Source organism: Erinaceus europaeus, chromosome 20, assembly GCF_950295315.1.
Source record: "Erinaceus europaeus chromosome 20, mEriEur2.1, whole genome shotgun sequence".
In the NCBI taxonomy this organism is placed as follows: Eukaryota; Metazoa; Chordata; class Mammalia; order Eulipotyphla; family Erinaceidae; genus Erinaceus; species Erinaceus europaeus.
This window is the reverse complement of record NC_080181.1, coordinates 43,331,848-43,347,380: the sequence shown is the minus strand read 5'-3', so window position 1 is coordinate 43,347,380 and position 15,533 is coordinate 43,331,848. Positions and strand designations below refer to the sequence as shown.

The 15,533-nt window shown below is 46.3% G+C and overlaps 1 protein-coding gene across 3 annotated transcripts in view; it reads left to right on the top strand.

Annotated features, from left to right (window-relative positions):
• The window catches only part of CHRNA7 (cholinergic receptor nicotinic alpha 7 subunit), a 137,477-nt gene that overhangs the window by 116,960 nt on the left and 4,984 nt on the right, over nt 1-15,533 (top strand). For all 3 annotated transcript variants that reach the window (XM_060179263.1, XM_060179264.1, XM_060179265.1), the window contains 2 exons: nt 3,110-3,196; nt 4,235-4,344. In XM_060179263.1, coding sequence (XP_060035246.1) covers nt 3,110-3,196; nt 4,235-4,344 — 197 coding nt within the window. The remainder of the gene's footprint in view (nt 1-3,109; nt 3,197-4,234; nt 4,345-15,533) is intronic.

Below are 15,533 nucleotides of genomic sequence, written 5' to 3'. Positions count from 1 at the left end.
GAGAGAGAGAGAGAGAGAGAATGAAAATGGCTAGAATGATGCCACTTGCTTATTTTCTGAGGGGCTTTTGCCATTCTCTCTTTCCTGCCTTTTAGTAGACAGGAAATATTTGTTTGTTTGTTTGTTTATTGAGGCACCAGGGTGGGGGTAGAAGAAACCATAGAACCAAAGCTGCTGTTGCTTCTCCTTCTCCTCCTCCTCCTCCTCCTCCTCCTCCTCCTCCTCCTCCTCCTCCTCTTCCTCCTCCTCCTTCTCCTTCTTTTTTTTTGTATTTACCAGAGCACTGTTCAACTCTGGCTTATGGTGGTGCAGGGGATTGAACCTGGGACTTTGCAGACATGAGAGTCTCTTTTCATAACCACTGTGCTATCTACCTCTGCCCCAGAACCAAAGCTCTTTCAGTGCAATACGGGACAGGCTCAAATCTGTGTCGTACACCTGGCGAAGCAACACACTATCCCAGTTAGCTATTTTGCTAGCCCAAGAAAGTCTTTGATCAGTCTAGTCTAATAGGTTCAAGAAGAATCTAGACCAAGCTGAGGAAATAGCACAGCTTTTATCTGTTCATGCTTGAGTAGGAGATTCAACTTCCAGCACCAGCATATGCCAGAGATGAGCAGTGCTCTGATAAAAGACAGGGAATATCAAGCACAATAATTTGTCCCTTTGTCTCTCCATTTTCTTGTGGTTCACAGGAAGGGTCTCTCTGATGGACAGAGACAGCCATCTACTTGATTTTTCTGATATGTTCACTAGAAGCCCAGATGGCGGGGCAGGGCAGAAATCAGAAGTAGTTTCTACAGGACAAAACCGCATGTCCTCACCTTTCACTGGTGGGAGACATTGTTGAAGATTCTAAGAATGTGGGGCCTGAGTGGCGGCACAGCTGGTTGAGCGCACATGTGGCAATGTGCAAGGACCTGGGTTCAAGCCCCCAGTCCCCACCTGTAAGGGAAAGCTTTGCAAGTGGTGAAGCAGTGGTGTAGGTGTCTTTCTCCCTCTCTACCGTCTCCTTCCCTCTCAATTTCTGGCTGTCTCTGCCCAATAAAATAAGTAAAGATTAAAAACAAATAAAGATTGTAAGAGTGTGAGGAGATTTTTCTGAAAGTGATGAGAGAGATAACACTGGCTAAAAATAGTAGCTTGCTTTAGAGTCAGCTCGCGTCTGTATTTTGCTTTTTATGGTGAAACGCTTTATGGTGAGCCCAGAAGAAAGATAAGAAAACTAAGGGCCCAGGTGGTAGTGCAACCAATTGAGCACACACGTTGCCGTGTATAAGTACCCAGGTTCAAGCCTCCAGTCCCCACTTGCAAGGGGGAAGCTTCATGAGTGTTGGAGCAGTGCTTCAAGTGTCTCTCTTTATCTCTCTTTCTTCTATTTTATTTGACAGGACAGAGAGAAGTTGAGGGGGGGATGGGAGAGAGGTGAGGTGGTGGCTCACCTGGTTAAGTGCTCACATTACAGTGCACAAGGACCTAGGTTCAAATCCATGGTCCTTACCTGCAGGGGGAAAGTTTCATGAGTGGTGGAGCAGGGCTATAGGTGTCTTTCTGTATCTCTCCCTCTTTATCTCTACCCCTCCGCTCTCAATTTCTCTCTGTCTCTATCCAATAGTAAATTAATAAAAAATATTTTTAATAAATGGAATAAAGGGTGAGAGAGAAAGAACGACATCTGTGGGGGCAGAGCCAAGATGGTGACTTGAGAGCAGCCACTGGCATGAGCTCCAAAAAGCTTGCGACCTGGGATTCTCTGAATAGGCCATCAGATTCCAGATGCCAGCAGGATGCCGACCAGACTTCCCTGGACAGACAACCCCGCCAGTGTGTCCTGGAGCTCCGCTTCCCCAGAGCCCCACCCTATTAGGGAAAGAGAGAGGCAGGCTGGGAGTATGGATCGATAACTCAACACCCATGTTCAGTGAGGAAGCAGTTACAGAAGCCAGACCTTCCACCTTCTGCATCCCACAATGACCTTGGGTCCATACTCCCAGAGGGTTAAAGAATAGGAAAGCTATCGGGGGAGTAGATAGAATACAGAGTTCTGGTGGTGGATATTGTGTGAAGTTGTACCCTTGTTATCCTATGGTTTTGTCAATGTTTCCTTTTTAGAAAGAAAGAAAGAAAGAAAGAAAGAAAGAAAGAAAGAAAGAAAGAAAGAAAGAAAGAATGACACCTACAGACCTGCTTCACCACTCGTGAAATGTTTCCTCTGCAGGTGGGAAGTGGGAGATTGAACCTGGGTCCTTGCACATAGCACTATGTGCACTTAACTGGGTGCACCACCTCCCGGCACCTATCCCTCTCTATCTCTTCCTCCTCTCTCAATTTTTCTCTGTCCTATCAAGAGAAAGAAGGAAGGATAGAAGGAAGGAAGGAAGGATAAGAGGGAAAGAAAAGAAGGGAGGGAGAAAAAAACAAAGGAGGGAGGAGAAACTAAGATGTAGAATGATGAAAAGACAGTCTCAGCATCACAGTTACTGAGTATCATCTCTAGTACATGGAGAAATGACACAGAGCCCCAGGTATGTTAGTAATGTGTCCAAGGTCACATAGTTTATAGGTAGCAAAACCAAGCCCAGGCCAGGTCGTGGAACTGCATGTGTTTTCACTTTCCTGCTATCTGGAGCTACCTCTTGATACCAATGTATTAAAGAAAACCAGAGCCACTTGTGTTCAATCCAGCTCTACTTTTCTCTGTGTTTCTTCTAGAGTTATGATTCCTGAATAGGTCTCCACCACAGACTCCTTTGGGACTCTGATAAGTGACATCAACTGCCCACCCCCCCCCCCAAAAAAAAAAAAGAAAAAAGAAACAAATTCCATGCCTGTGGATCAGAGCAGGATGGAATTTGGCTCCACTTGGGAGTGTGACAACAGCACTGGGGGACTATCTGCTGGCCTGGTATTTCTGTGTCTCTGTCTGAATGCAAAATTCACCTGTGCGAGAACCTGGCTCCTTGATGTCCAAGACAAAAAACAAACAGAAAACATGCATTTGGTTTCAGAAGTGTCACAGACCCCTCCTGGCAACCGAGATAAAGGGAGTTGAGGTCTTCCCAGCTGCTGCCCCGATTCAGGCGCTGCTGTCTCTGTGCTTCTGTTTCAGGAATCACAGTTTTACTCTCTCTGACTGTCTTCATGCTGCTGGTGGCTGAGATCATGCCTGCGACCTCCGATTCAGTGCCCTTGATAGGTAAGAGGCATCTGGAACTTGATGGGTTTAGGAAGCCTAGGAATCCTGGCCAGCACAGGGAGTACTTGTCTTTCAGGACCATGGAGAGCTCCACAGCCCTGATTGCTCCTGGTGACTTGCTGGGGCTGGAGAAATAGCTCACCTGTAGGTCACACAGCCCATGTCCAAACTCCAGCAAATACATGCTTTTCAGAACCACGGAGAGCAGCAGTATATTAATTGTGCTAGGAACACCACCTGCCAGCCCGTGTGATTTTCTTTTAACTGATGTATTGTGTGTGTGTGTGTGTGTGTGTGTGTGAGAGAGAGAGAGAGAGAGATAGGTGAGAGTGAATACCAAATCACTGCTTAGTTCTTGCATAAGGGGAATACTGGGGATTGAACTTGCCGCTTCTAGGGCCTAGGTATGAAGATTGTGTTCTACCAGGATAAGCTGTTTTCCTGGCCCCTCGCATGCTTGGATATTTTTTTGTTTTTGTTTTTGCCACCAAGGTTATCACTTTGGCTTAACCCTGGTACTAAGAATTCATTGCTTCCAGCAGCCATTTTTTCTTTTCCTTTTTTAAAAATAATTTTTAATTGTTATTTATTTATTATTGGATAGAGACAGAGAGAAATTGAGAAGGGAGGGAGAGGTAGAGAGGGAAAGAGACAGAGAGACATCTGCAGCCCTACCTCACCATGAAGCTTCACTCATGAAGCAGGTGGGGACCAGGGCTTTGAACCTAGGTTCTTGTGCACTGACCCCATCCTGAGAGGTGTCACTGGTCCTCAGGGTAGGAGGTGGCAGTATTCAGGAGTTCAGGGTGTTCAGGGATATGACTCAACTCCTTGAGGCAGGGCCACCTGAGGGGTGTCTGTCCATGGGGACAATGGGGACAGGGAGGCTGCAGGCCTGAAGGTGGCCTTGCCCTGCCCTCAGGTGGCAGCCCACAGCCCTTGACTGAAACCAGCACCGTCAGAGTCCTCACCATCGTGGGACACTGAGGAAATGCCAGGCGGTGGCCAGGGCCTCACCTACATCTCTTCTCTCCACAGCCCAGTACTTCGCCAGCACCATGATCATCGTGGGCCTCTCTGTGGTGGTAACAGTGATAGTGCTGCAGTACCACCACCATGACCCTGACGGCGGCAAGATGCCCAAGTGGGTGCGTCCCCTCCCCACACCCACACACCTGAGGGCATCAGGACCCCTCCCCAGGCAGGCAGGCTCCTGGGCAGACTCATCTCTGACTTACTTGCTACCTTCTCTGGCTCAGCTCCAGCTTCTGGTGGGACTAGGAACTGAACCTGGATCCTCCAAGCCCCAAGCAGCCACCATCCCTAGACAAAGAGGCATGTGACTTAGGGCGCCTCCCTGTCCCTCTCTGAGGAGGACAGCTAGGGAAACATGCTCACTGGGAACCCCTAACAGATGCTGTCCCCACAGTATGAAAGCTGACATGCCCGAATGAAGCTCACAAGCTGTTCTGTAAGTTTTTTTTTTTTAATATTTATTTTGTCTATTTATTCCCTTTTGTTGCCCTTGTTGTTTTATTGTTGTAGTTTTTATTGTTATTGTCGTTGTTGGATAGGACAGAGAGAAATGGAGAGAGGAGGGGAAGACAGAGAGGAGGAGAGAAAGATAGACACCTGCAGACCTGCTTCACCACCTGTGAAGCGACTCCCCTGCAGGTGGGAAGCCGGGGTTCGAACCGGAATCCTTATGCCTGCCGGTCCTTGTGCTTTGCGCCACCTGCACTTAACCCGCTGCGCTACAGCCCGACTCCCTGTTCTGTAAGTTTTAACACAGTGTTGCTGGTGGTTCTTCCTCCTCCTCCTCCTCCTTCTCTTCTTCCTCCTCTTCTTCCTTATCTTCTTCCACATTCTCTTTCTCCTCCTCCTCCTCCTCTTCTTCTTTTCCTTCTTCCTTCTCCTTCTTCTTCATCTTCTTTGTCTTCTTATTATTCTCATTCTTACTTTCATAGGACAGAGAGAAATTTGAGAGGGGAGGGGAGAGAGAAAGAGAACTGCAATACTGCTTTTCCTCTCTTGAAGCTTCCCTCTGCAAGTGGGAGTTGGGGGCTTGAATCATCATCATCATCATCATCATCATCATCATCATCATCATCATCATCGATTGAACATTGACGAACCCAGCCACAGGATTTCAGGGACACAGTATCACACCTGTCATCTTAGGCCCAGGCACACACACACACCTCTCCCCTTATCACATCCTGCTCAGCCTCATGCACTGTGCCATCATCTGCTGCTGTTCCTTCCAGTCCAAAGTGGAAGCACCATTTCCAGCCTCCTTACTGGATATTCAGGAAACCCAGATTTGAGTCTGACAGAGCTGAAACTTCCCCCACCTCAGTGTGGTATCGAAAGACTCCAGGAAGCACAGGACTGCTTCCCACACCCCTTCTTTTTAAAGGTTTTTTTTTTCCTCCAGGGTTATCATTGGGGTTCAGTACCTGCCTGATGAATCCACCTCTCCTGGCAGCCATTTTGGTCCCCTCCACCACTTTGTTTGATAGGACAGAGGAAAATGGAAAAGGAAAGACAGAAAAGAAGACAGGCACCTGTAGCACTCACTTCACAGCATGTGAAACATCCCCTCTGCAGTTGGGGAATGGGGACTCAAACCGGGTCTTTGTGGATGGTAATACCTGACGGTAATACCCACACCCCTTCTTAAAGAGGTTTGCAGAAGGGGGCTGGGCCGTGGTGTGCAGGGTTAAGCACACATGGTACAAAGCACAAGGATCCCAGTTTGAGCCCCTGACTCCCCACCTGCAGGGGAAAGCTTCACAAGCGGTAAAGCAGATTTGTAGGTGTCTTTCTCTCCCTCTTTCTATCTTCCCCTCCCCTCTCAATTTCTCTCTCTCCTGTTCAATTAAAAAATAAAATAGGGGGGAGACGGGCGGTAGCGCAGCGAGTTAAGCGCAGGTGGCGTAAAGCGCAAGGACCGGTGTTAAGGATCCTGGTTTGAGCCCCCGGCTCCCCACCTGCAGGGGAGTCGCTTCACAGGCGGTGAAGCAGGTCTGCAGGTGTCTGTCTTTCTCTCCCCCTCTCTGTCTTCCCCTCCTCTCTCCATTTCTCTCTGTCCTATCCAACAGCGACGATATCAATAACTACAACAATAAAACAGCAAGGGCAACAAAAAAGGGAATAAATAAATAAATAAGTAAATAAATGTTAAAAAAAATAAAAGAAAAATAGGAAAAGTGATCGCCAGGAGCAGTGGATTTGGAATTCCATCACTGAGCCCCAGCGATAACCCTCAGGCAAAAAAAAAAAAAAAAGGTTTACAGAAGCCATCTAGTGTGAAGTGTGACTGTCCAGAGAATGAACTTGTGATAGCTGGGAGCCAGAGAACCCTTTCATGTCACCGTGAGCCTGACTTCAGAATCCCACAATGTGAGGTCCAAGTTTAGGAGGGAATCTGGGACACCGAGTGCTAAAAGCAACTGCAAGATGTACAACCCATTTTGTTAAACTGAAGGGGGAGCTTTCAAAAATATTTATTTTGCAATAATTTACAACAACTCAAAAGTCAAGTCTGTTGCCCTTTTCTAAACACAAGGACTGATTGCTTAGGGAAAAAAGAAGAAAAAAAAACTGGCTTTGGGGACGGGCTGTGATGTACTTGGTTGAACACACATGTTATAGTGCACAAGGATCTGAGTACAAGCCACCAGTCCCCATCTGCAGGGAGGAAGCTTCTAGAGCTTGAAGCAGTGCTACAGATGTCTCTTCCTCTCACCCTCATTGTCTCTTCCTCCCCTCTCAATTTCTCTCTGTCATATCCTATTTTAAAAAACATGAATAATGGCCTCCGGGAGCAGTGGATTCATGGTGCCAGTATTGAGTACCAACGATAAGCAAAAAAAAAAAAAAAGGCAGCCTAGAATGGTAGATTCATCATGCACGCACTGAGCCCCAGCAACACCCTTGGTGGCAATAATAATAAGATTAACAATAATCATAACAACAATAATTATAATAAACTGGTTCTGAAGACCAACAAGATAACTCACTTGGATAGAGCAATTGCCTTGCCCTGTGAATGACCCAGGTTTTAGTCCAACTCCCACTGCATTAGAGGAAGCTTTGGTGTTGTGGTCTCTCTCTCTCTCTCTCTCTCTCTCTCTCTCTATCTCTCTCTCCCCCTCTCCCTCTCCCTCTCCCTCTCCCTCTCCCTCTCCCTCTCCCTTTCTTCTCCCCCCCTCCCTGTCTATCTCCCTTGGGTGGGTGGGTGGGAAGCTTATGTGGAACAGTGAAGCCCAATGAGGACAAAACAAAAACTGGCTTTGACAAATTATTATATCTTTCTTTCTTTATTTTTGCTTTTTTCCTTTTTCTTTGTTTGCTTCCAGGGTTACCACTGGAGCTTGGATCCAGCATTATGAATCCACCACTCCTAGTAGCTGCCCCCTCCCACACACCTTTTTCCCCCCAATTTATTGGATAGGACAGAGAGAAATGTAGAGAGGGAGATAGAAAGACAGACACCTACAGACCTGCTTCACTGCTTGTGAAGCGTCCCACATTGCAGGTGGGGATCAAGGGCTTAAACCCAGGTCCTTGTGCTTAGTACTATATGCACTTAACCAGATGTGCCTTCACCTACCCCCCTCTCCTTGGATTTCTTTAAGAAATATTTTATTTGTTTATTTATTGTGGACAGAGAGACATTGAGAGGGGGAAACGGAGATAAAGAGGAAGAAAGAAAAAGACAGCTGCAGCTCTTTCTCTGCTTGTGAAGCCCCCCTCCCTCCCAGAGGTGCTCACCGGGGACTTGAACCCAGGTCCATGTGCACTCAATCAGGTGCACCACCACCTGGGTCCCTCTCCGTGGATATTCTTTTCCATTGGCGAGTTCCTCTCTGGTCCTTAAAGAGCCACCCTTTCCTGTCCTCACCCTGCTTCCACCACCACTGTGGTTAGCCACTGAATGAACCCTTTCATTTTTCCCTACCCGTGCAAACACAGATGACAGACCCCTCTGATGGGCGTTTTCACTGATGAAGGAATTAAGACATTCAGACTCAAAGTCGTTTGAATGACCTGGTAGCACTTCACTCTTCCAGAAAGCTCTTCAAGAAGAGCCTGTGCCAATTCGTCACCTCTGGGCACAAGGGCGTGTTCAAACCAGCCACTGCAAATAAAATATGTGGCTTCTGTCTCTCATTTTAGAGGACACTTTCTGCATGTTCTCTTTCTTCCTCTTGTGCACGGACAACATAAACAGCCTCCCAGGGACTTTTATTATGATCTGTGGCAAGAGAGAAGAGACTGCCGTGTGCGCTGGCATTATGTGACATTTGCACAGCCAGGGAAAAAACTGTCACCTCACAGGAGAGGTCACAGGCATGGTTTGATTAAGTGCTGAGGGGGAAATTTCATCTCTGAAGATGCTTTAGCCTTGAAAGCTAATGATTCACCCTGGGGATTTCAAAGCAGACTTGGCCTTGGGACTCATGTTAGCCTTCAAAGGGCTCCAAAGGGTTGTGTAGAGACCCCAGGCCCTTCAGACTGAGGGGAGAACCTGGCACTGCCCAGCTCTGCCCTCCCACATCTGCCTCTGGGTCTAGACATGCTCACTGCCCAGTGTGCTCCTGAGAGCACTGGCTCCTCCTCTTCAGGGCCTACCCAGAGGGCTTGCAGTGCAAGTCACAGCAGGTTGGCAGAGCTCAGCGTGGAGGTTTTCACAGATGAGGCTGCAGAAGTCTAAGCACTTTCGTGGGCTTACTCACTTCAGCCAGTTCACTAGCCTTAACGGGCCTTGGTTTCTTTATTTGTAAAACAGGGGCCCTCCGGAAGCGGGGAGACTTAAGAAGAGGTGAAGCAAGTCTGCAGGTGTCTCTTTTTATCCCCTCTCCCTTCCCCTTTCAATTTCTTTCTGTTCTATCCAATAAAAATGGGGGGAAATGGTAAAATAATAATAATAAATTAAATTAAATTAGGGGGATTTCAGGGCTGAGGAGATAGCAAAATGGTTCTACAATAGACTTTGATACCTGAGGCTCTTTGGCCGCAGGTTCAATCCCCAGCATTGCTGCAAGACAGAGCTGAGCATTACTTTGGTTTGTCTGTCTCTGCTTCTCTTTCTTTCAGCAACCTGTATATCTTTCTATCTCTTTCATTTAAAAACAATCAACTAGTCGGTAAAATAAAATATTTTAAAATGGCTATTTTACTAACTTCAAGGAACTTGGAGAAGCCTATGATAATGGTACTTCTTTCCTTTGACTAAGTACCTTTTTTTTTTTTTTTTGGTTCCACCAGGGTCATCACTGAGGCTCAGTACCTACACAATGGCTCCACAGTTCCTGGTGGCCAACCCCCCTCATCCTTTTTGTTTTTTTTCTCATGGAAACGGGTGATAGGGAATGTGAAAGAGAGATACCTGCAGCACTGCCCCACCATTCATAATAACTTGTTTTATTTCCTTTGATGTGTCAGAAAGAAATTGAGGGGGGAGGGAGATAGAGAGGGAAAGAGAGATACCTATGGTACTTGCATCACCACTTGTGCAGTTTCCTCCACTGAAGGTGGGAAATGGAGGCTCAAACCTGGGTCTTTGCTCATGGTAACAGATGCACCATTGCTCAGCTCCCATCACTCATGAACCCCCCCCCCCCCTTTTGTGGGTACCAGAGCCCTGAGCCCAGTTCCTTGTACGTGGTAATATATACATTCTACTGGCTATGCCACCACCCAACTCTTTTAAGTTGGCGGGTCTCTTGAGCTTTGCTGGGAAGCCCAATTGATCCAGGAACTCACATAGGGATCCATTTCTCCCTTTTTCTTCTTCTTTTTTTTAAGTATATATTTTTAAATATTTACTTATTCCCTTTTGTTACCCTTGTTGTTTTATTGTTGTAATTCATGTCGTCGTTGTTGGATAGGACAGAGACAAATGGAGAGAGAAGGGAAAGACAGAGAGGGGGAGAGAGAGATAGCCACCTGCAGACCTGCTTCACCGTCTGTGAAGCGACTCCCCTGCAGGTGGGGAGCCGGGGGCTCAAACCAGGATCCTTACACTGGTCCTTGTGCTTTGCGCCACGTGCACTTAACCCGCTGTGCTACTGCATCTCCCTTCTTTTCCTTCTTTTTTCCCATCTCCCTTCTTTTTTGGATCACAGCAGACAGTCCAGCTGGTCTGGCCTTTTCAGATTCTGCAGGAGTTCATGGGAAGCAAGCCAGACGTATAAAGTGCCTCCTGCTGCAAAGAAAGGGTTATCTTGATGGATGCTATGAGACAAGAATAAGCCTCCTTATTCTTTTCATTGCTTGTCTCCAGACCCATCTGCAGCACTTACCTTTGATAAGACGCCATCCAAATGATCACCTAGCAAGTGCCAGAGAGATGACTTTTATCTGTTAAGCAACCTGTGCCAGCCTGAACTGGCAGAGAAGCTTACATGCTAAGCTGCTGATGGGATCGGCTTGTGTAGCATGTTCATCCATTCGTTCATTCATTCATTCATTCATTTTTGAGAGGACAAAGAGAAATTTAGAAGGGAAGAAAGATAGGAAGAGGGAAAGAATGACACCTGCAGATCTACTTCACTGCTTCTGAAGCTTGCCCTACTGCAGGTAGGGATTGGGGCCTTGAACCCAGGTCCTTGTGCATGATGTGTGTGTTCAATCAGGTGTTCCACCACTCAGCCCCACCTCTGTAGAATCTTGAACCAAAATTAAAATGAAACCGGTATCTGGATAACTTCAAGGAAAGGATCTACTTTTCACATGCTTGTCCAAATAGATTTATTAAAAAAGAAAAAGAAAAGAAAAATGTCTTTTCTCTGAAGGTTTTTGTCTGGATGGTGGCTTCAGATGACTCCTTTTTTTTCCACTAGAGGGGAAAAATACAGATTGTCAGTGATTTTTTTTTCCCTAGCACCTTCTAAGCATAGAGGCAGCAAACATTGACAAGGCACTTTGGACCAGAAATCCACAAACTGTGGTTCAGATAACCAAATCTAGTTGGTTTGCTAAATACATTTTAATTTTATTTATTTATTTTTATTCCTCCAGGGTTATTTATCACTGGGACTCAGTGCTAGCATCCACTTCTCCTGGAGGCCATTTTTTTCCTTTTTTTTTTTTTTACTGGATAGGACAGAGAGAAATTGAGAGGAGATGGGGAGATAGGGGTAAAGAAAGACACCTGCAGACCTGCTTCACTGCTTGTGAATCAACCCCCCTGCAGGTGGGGGACCTGGGGGCTCGAACCAGGATCCTTGTGCGCATCTTACTATGTGCGCTTAACTCAGTATAGTTTTACTTTTTAGATAGTTAAGCACACACAGGCATCCTGCACGCACCATTCCTCGTCCCTTGCCATGCTACGTATGGCTCATTTAATTCTATGTCAGCAGAGTTGGGACATTACATCAGAGACATTTTGGCCTGAAACAAAAATACTCACTGTCTGGCTCTGTGCAGAGTGCCAACCTCTGCTTTAGGTTTTGCAAAGTGCATTCCTACAAACCACCTCATTCTATCTCTGTTCCACCCTAGCGAGTTTGGTTAGAAGTCCCTGAAGTTCCCTGGTTGCTTACACTTCTGCTGTCCCCTAAGCAGAAGAAATACCTGAGTTGTATTTTTTTTTCTTTATTGGTGTATTAATGGTTTACAGTGGACAGTAAAATATAGTATTTGGTACATGTGTAACCTTTCTCAGTTTTGCACATAACAGTCTAACCCCCCACTTAGGTCCTCCTCCATCATCATGTTTCAGAACCTGAACACTCCCTCTCATACCAGAGTTCTTTACTTTGGTGCAGTATACCAACTAAGAGTCTTGTTGTTTTTTGTTTGTTTGTTTGTTTTGTTTTTGCCTCCAGAGTTATTGCTAGGGCTCGGAATCCACCACGAATGCACTGCTCCTAGAGACTTTTCCCCCCTTTTTGTTTTATCATTGTTGTGGTTATTATTGTTGTTGTTATTGATGTCATTGTTGTTGGATAGGGCAGAAAGAAATGGAGAGCAGAGGGGAAGACAGAGAGGAGGAGAGAAAGAGACATCTGCAGACCTGCTTCATCACCTGTGATGTGACTCTCCTGCGGGGGGGAGCTGGGCTTATGCTAGTCCTTGAGCTTTGAGCCACCTGTGCTTAACCTGCTGCACTACTGCTCAACTGCCCTAAGAGTTCTTGAGAGCTTGTTTGGAGGTTCTAGCAGGGAAGTGCAGCTACTTGTATACCCTCGACCTAGGACCGGTCCATCTCTATTTGGGGAAGGCCGTCCTCTTCGACCAAGCGCGCAGCTTCGAAAGGGAGGCATATGGAGCGGTGAGGGAGGAAGGGGACACCCGCTTAGCCAGCCAGATCAGCCGAATCAACCCTGGCGATCATTGGGGTGACAGATGTCGCAGCCAGATCGCCCTCACATCCAAGAGTTTAGTCGGTAGAGCATGAGACTCTTAATCTCAGGGTCGTGGGTTCGGGCCCCACGTTGGGTGCCAGATTTCGGGGTGTCTCTCTCCTTCTCCGGCAGGGTGTCCTCCAGGGGAAAGGTAACGGGCTGGTTCTTTCTCGCTCACGACAGGGGTGACACGAAGTAAAAGACACCAGGGGACTCTTAGCGTGAATCTAGAATCTGAGTCCTTAGAGTCCCAGAATCCTAGAGACTGTCTGTTTATTAGCAAAATTGACATGAGTTAAATAGAAAAGCAATGGAGGTAATTATTGTTGCAATATGACAGAAATTACAGGTTTCTTAACAGTCAGCATGCCCCTAAGGTAGGGGGTTGGTATGACAGGAATTGATGAGATACAAGACAGTTATTTTCCATAACACAAGCAACTTAATTATCCAAAGGTATCTGAGAGAAGCATAGGGGTTAAACCCGTAGGGTGAAACAGAGAGAAGATGGATATCAAAAGGCCATATAGTTTGCATTTCTCTTGTCTGGGGTCTGAGGTGTGTGATGAAGTGTGTGATAAGGTGTGTTCTTCTGTGATCAGAAGGTGACTTTGAATGAGTGAATCTGCGGCCATGTGGCCTGTGGTTAATGGAGGGAAGTACTGGGGTATCTGTGGGCCTGAGAGTCAAGAAGGAAAGAACCAAGTCTGAGTTTCCCCCCTTATGCTCACCTCGGTTGAGAGAGATTTACCAAGAGGTTATCTTCTCAGACCTCCATCCAAAGATGGGGGTGGTTCTCCCTAAGCTCTATCAGGCTCACACATGTTCCCAACAAAGAGTTCTTTTTATTAAATAGATAGACAACAGTTTAAGGGCTGGCAAGACAGCTGACCTGGACAGTACGTTTGTTTTGTTAAATGGACAAGTCAGGTTTCTCCACTACTTTGAAGGCAGCTTCAATGCTGTGGTGTCTTTCCCTTTATCTCAGTCTCTCTGTCTCTTTTTATCTGAAAAGGTTAGCCTGGAGTGATGAAGTCCCAGCGATGACCAAAACAAAATAAAATATCACTCACTGAATATAGTGCTTATAATATAAGCAGTGTAGCATTTGGAATAGCACCACCTCTCAGACCTTAGCATCAGATCAAAGCCCACTGCCCTCTTTATTCTGTTCCACGCCATCTTCTCCACACTTGTTTATTATTATTAGTGATTTAATAATGATTGACAAGATTGTGGGATAAGAGTGGTACAATTCCTACCACTGGAGTTCCATATCCCATCCCCTTCATTGGGAGCTTTCCTATTTTTTTATGAACTTTAAAATTTTTTTATTATGATACATAATTTTTTTATTATGAGCTAGCTCGAACCTGGCTCCTTGCTCATGGTAACTTAAGTGCTTTCCTGGTAGGATCACCACTCAACTCCTCCAACTTTGTTCTCTATTTAAAGTCTAATTCACTATAAGGAGATGCACTGTGGCATATGTTTCATTGTTTATACAAACACAGGCTAGGCAAGGAAGCTTTCCTATTTATCCTTCTGGGAATATGGACCCAAGATCTTTATGGAGAGCAGAAAATGGGAGGTTTGGCTTCTGTAAGTGCTTCTTTGCTAGACATGGGTGTTGGCAGGTCGATCCATACTCCCAGCCTGTTTCTATCTTTCCCTAGTGGGGTAGGGCTCTGGAGAGTTACATTGGTGAGGTCGTCTGCCCAGGGAAATCAGGTTGGCAACTTAGTGGCTGAAAAGCGTTAAAATATAAAGCAGAACAAATTGTATAATAACCTGGGACCTAAAGGTAAGAGTATAGCAGATGAGATTTGGGGTCTTCATGTTGGAAAAGGCTAGTGAGACTATCTTAGGTTTATTTTAAGGGGCCCATGACTTTATTAATTTTTGCCTGAGTCTAAGAGCTAGCATGCAGGTGGGCTAAAAGTATTGTCTGGGGAGATAGTGTCAGAGTTGGCATTAGGACTAGAAAGTTGGATCAGGGCAGAGAGTAGCTTCCAAATATGGGGAAAGTATATACATACCGTGAACTAGAAAGCCCATTGATCTGACCTAGGGCTCATGGCTTTTCATATTCAGCACAGGAGCCTGTGTAGCCTCTGGACTTCTATCAGTCTGAACTCGCATTCCATGGTCAGAGCTAGGAACATTCTGGGCTTCACACACTTGCTTTTAATCAGGGCACTTTGAAATCATCTGCAAAAGGATCATGTCGCAGCAGAGGGATGTAGCAACCTAATGTTACTGTTGTTAAAATTCGGAGGCTCTAGCTGGCCGGGCTAGCTTCACGGGCAGGTAACAGAGACGACCAGAGACATACGGCTGGGCAGGGAAGCTGTATTTCTTTATTCAGGAACAACGATTCATAAACTAAACCAAACTAATCACCAAACAGAACTCTGTTGCCTCTTTCCCCGCGGCGGCGCCAAGCACACTCCAACTCTGGAACTCTCCAACTCTCGAACTCTGGCACCTGAGCAGGGACATGAACCCTGGACCCTCAGAACAGTCCTGCTAGTTTCTCGGGCCCGTCTGGCCCCGCCCCAAGGAACCCCGAGAGAGTTCCAGAGTTGGAGAGGGTTCCTGAGTTGCAGAGTTCGAGAGTTCTTGGCCACACTCAGTATGAGTTTCACTTCGTGTTTCTCCTTCCCAGTCTTGATTTTTAAGTTCCACCTGTGAGTGAGACCATCCCATATTCATCCTTCTCTTTTTGGCTTATCTCACTTAACATCATTCCTTCACACCCCATCCAAGATGAGGCAAAGAAGGTGACTTCATCATTCTTAATAGCTGAGTAGTATTCCATTGTGTCTATAGACCACAACTTTCTTAGCCAGTCATCTGTTGTTGGACACCCGGATTACTTCCAAGTAGGATATATCCCCAAGAGTGGAGATGCAGGTTCCTGGAGTAGGTTCATTTATAGCCTTCTGAGAGTTCTCCAGACTGCTCTCCACAAG